This window comes from Micropterus dolomieu, linkage group LG14 (genome assembly GCF_021292245.1).
Source record: "Micropterus dolomieu isolate WLL.071019.BEF.003 ecotype Adirondacks linkage group LG14, ASM2129224v1, whole genome shotgun sequence".
NCBI lineage: Eukaryota > Metazoa > Chordata > Actinopteri > Centrarchiformes > Centrarchidae > Micropterus > Micropterus dolomieu.
The window spans coordinates 26,901,456-26,908,256 of record NC_060163.1 but is presented as its reverse complement, the minus strand read 5'-3'; the positions used below and the strand labels follow the sequence as shown (position 1 = coordinate 26,908,256).

At 45.8% G+C, this 6,801-nt stretch overlaps 1 protein-coding gene across 1 annotated transcript in view; it reads right to left on the bottom strand.

The window, feature by feature from the left end:
* The window catches only part of LOC123983558 (microfibril-associated glycoprotein 4-like), an 8,760-nt gene extending 3,060 nt beyond the window's left edge, over positions 1-5,700 (bottom strand). The window contains exons 1-2 of the mRNA XM_046069814.1: positions 5,639-5,700; positions 3,806-4,032 (exon numbers count right to left, since the gene is read on the bottom strand). Of these exons, the coding sequence (XP_045925770.1) occupies positions 3,806-4,032; positions 5,639-5,700 (289 nt within the window). The remainder of the gene's footprint in view (positions 1-3,805; positions 4,033-5,638) is intronic.
* Positions 5,701-6,801: the final 1,101 nt, after the last annotated feature.

Here is a 6,801-nt window from a genome sequence, read left to right as displayed (position 1 = left end):
TGCGACTCGGTCCAAGGTTCCCACTTGGGATCTGGCAGTGGTTCTTGGGGCGTTGGCTGAGGCCCCCTTCAAACCCCTGGAGTCAGCTGAGGCTAAGCACTTGACCCTCAAGATGGCCTTTCTCCTTGCTATCACCTCTCTGAGGAGGGTGGGGGAGCTCCAAGCGCTTTCGGTTTCCCCGCAAAGCCTGGAGTTTGCCCCGGGGAATATTAGGGCTATCCTGCACCCTCGTTCAGGATACATCCCTAAAGTGCCTTCTTGTGCGGCAGGGTCCACAGTGCTGCAGGCATTTCATCCTCCTCCTCATGTGACGGCGGAGGACGGGAGACTTCATCTGCTCTGCCCTGTCAGAGCAGATGACAGGGCAGAGCTCCCGTTGGAGGAAGGCTGACCAGCTGCTAGTGTGTTTTGGGTCTCCCAGGGCTCCCTGCATCCAAACATACTATTAGCAACTGGATTGTTCAGACTATTTCCCTGGCCTATCAGGTGCGCGGTTTGCCTTCACCTGTGGCTGTGAGGGCTCATTCTACCAGAGGCATGGCGGCCTCTCGAGCCCTGCTTTCCGGGGCCTCTTTGCAATATGTTTGTTTAGCGGCTGGCTTGGCCACTCCTCACACATACATTCGGTTTTACAGTCTTGACCTTCCTTCGGCACCTGGCACTCGTGCGCTCTCCTCTTAGTCGTGCCACTTTATTGCACACTGGGGCAGGCTGGGTTTTCGGCACGGTTTAGTGGGTATCTCGTTCCCACAGTGTCGTAACCGACGCAGTTCGAGTTCCCTCGAAGGGGAACGTCTCGGGTTACGTATGTAACCCTGGTTCCCCGAGAAGGGGAACGAGATTTCCTCCATACAAGATTTCCTCCATACAGACAGGGAAACGAAGGCCCGCCTGAAGCGCCTGCTTCATAGTTTAAGCTAATGATGAGTGTTTACAGGTGTGCTTTATACTCCTCTGGTTATTCCGTCACACCTTACCGTTCTAGCAACAAGCCAATAGGATTGGAGTGATTTTATTCACGTTCAGACCTGCTAGACCTAGAGGCGTTCCCATAGTGTCGTAACCGACGCAGTGTCTCGTTCCCCTTCTCGGGGAACCAGGGTTACATACGTAACCCGAGACGTTATCTTGGTAGCCATTTTCTTACAATGTGGTTAAGCTTTTGTTACTCTGATACTGTAATACTGAGTTATTCTGACTCCTCGCTCCCCTAGAAACTACAAAGTCTGAGCTTTCAGGAGAGCCTAAGGTTATGTTTGTATTCAAAGGGATTGCTTGTTAAAGGGTTAACTACTTTAAATTCCACTATAACTACAGCAGCAAATAGTACTGTATGTTACTCTCACTACTACTCCAACTATTGTCTACTCCTGCAACAACTAAAATAGACTAATATAGTATAGACTATTGACATTTAAATTAGTCCCACTATTTTCAGAAGTGTTGCTACACCTGTTTCTACTACTTCTGAAAACACTACTACTACTACTACTACAACTGCCACTGACACTACTGCTCATGCTATTTCTTTATTACTACTAGGTGTTTATTGCACATATAAAATACAATACAATACACAAGAACGGTGAAAATAAGATGCATACATAGTGATTTTATTGATATTAACAATGACACAAACCTACCTGCAGACCAACTTACGTACTTGAATGTATTACTTTACTTACTCACTTTTACTTACTAACTATACTTATTTACATACAGGCCATAATTATTGACTTAATGATGTGTCCTTCTGTTTACTGTTTGCTTAGGTTCTGCTCTGCAGAAGAAAAATCAAAGACAAGTTCATAGATTGCATAGATGAAGAACGTCTCGGGTTACATATGTAACCCTTGTTCCTCGAGAAGGGGAACGAGAGACTGCGTCGGTGACGACACTATGGGAACGCTTCTGGGCGTGGCAGGGCTGAACTATGAATGAAACTACTCCAATCCTATTGGTGTTACTAGAACGGTATCCAACGAAGGTTTAAATCAAGTGCAGCTGGACTTGGTTGAAGATACTGGAAGACGTTTTGTCCCTCATCCAAAGGACTTCTTCAGTTCTGACTGACTGGCAGGGAAACTCAGCTATTTAACCTCAGTGGGGTCGTTGGCCCGGGTCATCGATACCGCTGGTTCGTTAGTGTTCCTGGTTGCTGTGACGACAGTCGTTACAGTCGTTAAGACTACCTGTGGCCGAGACTGAACGACCATCGTTGGTATCTTCACCTGAGGCCAATAGGTTACGTTTGTTGAGTTTCCTGGGATGTGATGAAAGGACAGCATTGTAAGTGGGGGATAAGTGGCGGCATAGACCCCCTTCCCTGTTCAATGACGGCTTCTCAACCCTGGTGTAGATGGCTTCCTTGACACCTCTTTCAAACCATCCATCTTCTCTGTCTAAAATGTGCACCTGGTGGTCCTCAAACGAGTGTCCTCTGTCCTTCAGATGTAAGTAGACTTCAGAGTCTTGACCTGAGGAGTTGGCCCTTCTGTGTTGAGCCATGTGTTTGTGTAGAGGTTCTTTAGTCTCCCCAATATACAGGTCTGTGCATTCCTCACTGCATTGGACAGCATACACCAGATTGCTTGTCTTGTGTTTGGGTGTGCGGTCTTTGGGGTGTACCAGCGTCTGTCTTAGTGTTTTCTTGGGTTTAAAAACACATGTCAAGGTCCCAGAACCCTGGAACGAGTCACGGGTCTCATCCTCTGGGCTCCACGGAGGAAGCGCACGACCAGTGGAAGCCTCCCCAAGGGCCCATCACTCAGAGGGGCGTGGAATGCTGCAATGGCAGCCACATACACTTTGAGCGTGGACGGGGAGAGGCTTGCGGAGAAACGGTGATGGAAGAACTCCAGTATCAAAATTACCGAGCAGGTAACTGGGTCCACCGCCCGTTCTCTGCACCAGGTGGTGAACACATTCCACTTTAGGCCGTACATCCTTCTCGTGGACGGGGCTCTGGAGCTGAGCAGAATCTCGACTTCTCCTGTCGTCAGGCCCGCCTCGAGGAACTGTGCCCCCTCAGGGGGCCATTATTGCATAATGGGTGTGAGCGCATACCCCCCCTGGTGATTCAAATAGGCCACCACTGCCGTATTGTCGGATCTGACAAGGATGTGGCGACCGCGGAGGGCGGGCAGAAAACACTTCAGAGCTCTGAAAACCGCCAACATCTCCATGCAATTTATGTGGCAAGAGAAATGATGCTCCTCCCAGGAGCCTCTCGCGAAGTGGCCGTCCATGACCGCTCCCCAACCCGTGAGTGAGGCGTCTGTTGAAATAATTGTTCGGCGACAGATCGCTCCCAACACAGGACCTTGGGACAGGAACCAAGATTTCCTCCATACAGACAAGGAACGAAGGCACCCGCTCGTAACCCGTATCAGACGGAGTGGATCAGAAGGAACTTCGTGTGAGATCCACATCCTGTGAGAAATAAGCGTCTTGCAGATCTATCGTGACAAACCAATCCTCGGATTGGATGTGACTGATGATTGCGGGGATGGTAAGCATCCTGAGCCTGAATCTCCTCAGAGATTGGTTCAGGGACCACAGATCCAAAATCGGACGCAATCCTCCGTCCTTCTTGGGAACCAGGAAGTATCGGCTGTAGAAGCCGGCTTCTCTGACTGGCGGGGAAATGAGTTCTATGGCCCCTTTCTTCAGCAGAGAGCGGACTTCATGTCCCAACAACTGGCTGTGTTCTACGTGTACTGCAGTCCCTACCATCCCGCACAATCTGGGGGGGCGAACCCGGAACTGCAGCCTGTAGCCATCTACTACTGTGCGCAGGACCCACGGGGAAATGTTCGCGAGGCTTCGCCAAGCTTCTCCGAAATTCGCCAAGGGGACCAGCCCCTCGTGGCTGGTGGCCGGTGTCCCGCGGGAATCCCCGGTGGCGCCCTGAACCGGAGGACCACCAGGGAAGACTTGCCGGTGATCAGCTGCTGTCTGATCTCCGTCACGTTGCCGCAGTCCAGCCGGGGGGACGTAGACAGCCGTGCAGAGAAGGATTTGTTCCACGATCTACACAGCTCGTTGTGTAACAGAAACAGCCCACCCAATGATTATTGATTATTTCACAATGTGTAAGCACTAATTTGGGTATTTTCTTGAAGGTCTGCAAGTCTGAGGAATAGGTTTCATATGCCAAATACAATAGGCCGCCTATTTTCAGTGGTCACAGTGTTGGTGTATAAATTGTGAGGTTTAACAACGTCAGAGGAGGGAGTGTTGTGAATTATTTTGGAGCATTATAGCCTAAATTGTTATCATTAATTACTAGAGCAATGGTGGTCTACACTGTCATCATTGAAAGTGTTATTTTATAGCGTAAAGTTAGGATCACAGTGTGAAAACTCTACAGCTCTGAGTGTATGTGCTCCTTCCTGCCCAGGCTCAGCAGTAGCACATGTGTGTGTGTGTGAGCAAGCTCGTGTGCTTTGGGAGAAAAGGGAGGGAGCACAGTAAGATAGCATCAAAAACACTTACAAAGGAAAATATAGAAGCAGATTTTGTGAAAATTGTATTACAAAACATACATCAATATAGTCCATCACAGTAAGAATGTCCTGTTTCTAGCACGGAGCTCAAACAACACCAGTTTATTCCATAAAAGTCAGGTTATGGAAGAAATTGCTTGATCAAGCGGAGTGCAAGCAAAAGACACAGAGAGGAGGAGCAGGCAGTCAGGGAATTTCCCAGACCGAGGTGCAGTAGGAAAGAGAGCCAAGAGATGATGTGAAACCAAGAAACAGAGCTATAAAAGGAGGTCCAAAAGGAGGTGAAAGTCAGTCGTTACATGGTTTTCATGTCGACTCGGGTCTCTGTTCTGGTAACAGAATGGGGCTCTATTTTGCACCGATCTCTGACACACTCCGGTGGAACTTTTGTATTCTAATTGGTTTCTGTAAAAGTTCAAGCTTTCTTATCTGGCCCAAGTCTTGAATTTTTACACGACATTAATATCACACATGATTATATATAAGTTCATAAAACAGTTGCATTTTTAATTGAAATGCAATATTTAAATATTGCAATTATTGCAAAATGACTAAATGTTTATGAAGTTCAGCTCAATGTTTTGCTAATTCAGTCATTTTGGTAAAAAACTGTCCAAAGCCTCTGTGAGATCCTGGAGGAGCTGAGAATAATACTGCACACAGCTGATTTATCAGACATGTGTAATGTCTCCTGGTTGGATGCTTACCTGTCTGAACTCACATGCAGGTTGAACTGAGGAGACGTTGCGGCTTCACCTTCAGAGGAAACAAACTGCTGCTTCTCCTTCAGTCTGTCACACTCTCACAACTTCACTACTTATATCTACAGAAGGCGCTGTGATGTCACACCAGACACACCTTTTAGAAAAACACATTAAATAAATGCAGACGATCACAAACAAACCGTGTAGCTGACCTCCAGGATGTCCTGTTCTTGTTTAAACACATGATTTGTTCTGTAAAATTAAAATTTAGCTGACACTTTCATCCAAAGCGACTTACAATTGCTAAACATGCCAGAGTGTGCATGCCTCTGGAGCAACTAGGGGTTAAGTGTCAGGGACACAATGGTGGATGTCTCATAGTGGGAACTGAACTCAGGTCTCTCACACCAAAGGCAAGCATCTTACCTATGCACCACCACCACCCTGTAAAATGAGCTTGTTATTCTGCCCAAGGCCCCGTAGTACATGATGGTTATGGATGAAATAAAAACACTAAATAAGAATATGTAAGAAACATTAAACCTGAAAAAAAGTACATCAGATAACATTAGGAACAATGTGGAGCTTCACTCTATTCCCCAGCCTTAACCCAAACCCTGAGAGATCCATGATCTATCTATAGGATCTATGATCTCTCAGTTTGGAAGCAGCAGCCTCCCGTTCAGCTAGTCTGATTGAGTTTGTCTTCTGTCTAAAGGCCCGGACACGCAAAGTGTCTCAGCAAAGTTCTTCACCTTTTTGTTTGGGCTGACCCCGAATAGTCGAAGATTCGATGGGCGGAGCCTGACTCGATAGTCAATCTCAATGTTGAATCTTCACAGCAGCGTTATGAAACAAGGATCATACCATTTTGACGATATGGGAGTGTTCAAGGTCTGATTTCACATAGAACTACCAGTTTTCTCCCAATAAGTTAATATACAGCCTATTATGACTTAAATTTTAACATATAATGATAAATATAAATATGTGAAAGGAAAGAAGCTTTTAATGAAAACAGATCTGAGGTCAGAGAGTCTGTGATGGAGTGATGATGATCAGGTGATCAGCTTCACCTTTAAAGCAGAGTTTACTCACTGTGTTAAAACTACACTCACATGTACATAAGTAAAGTTTTGAGGTACTATCACACGACTATAGGCAAGACTTGACCTTGAAAGGTTTTTGTAAAATATTTGTTTTTCAGGACTAGTTTCAGCACTAGTTAGTCACAATACATAGATACATTCATGTAGATGCTGCATCGTGTTCAAATAAAAGTCTTTGAAGTCTCTGCTGCTTTTAGATGTCTAGTGAAGGAATTGGCAAAACCAAGCACACTGGGAAAGCATTTCACAGATCAGAAGTTATTTTACAATATTATACTGTTTGAGTTTGATATATCAAACAAAGCAATACTTCTTTTAAGCTAACATTAAGTTACTGTCCTGATACTAACTTAGCTAACTGTTACACTGCAACTCTGCACCGGTCTGCTGAAACACTGGATCATTTCTGTAAATAATGTGTGACTTAATAAGTAAAAACAAAAAAGAAGTGAATATTTCCCTGTAAATGCAATTAAAAAC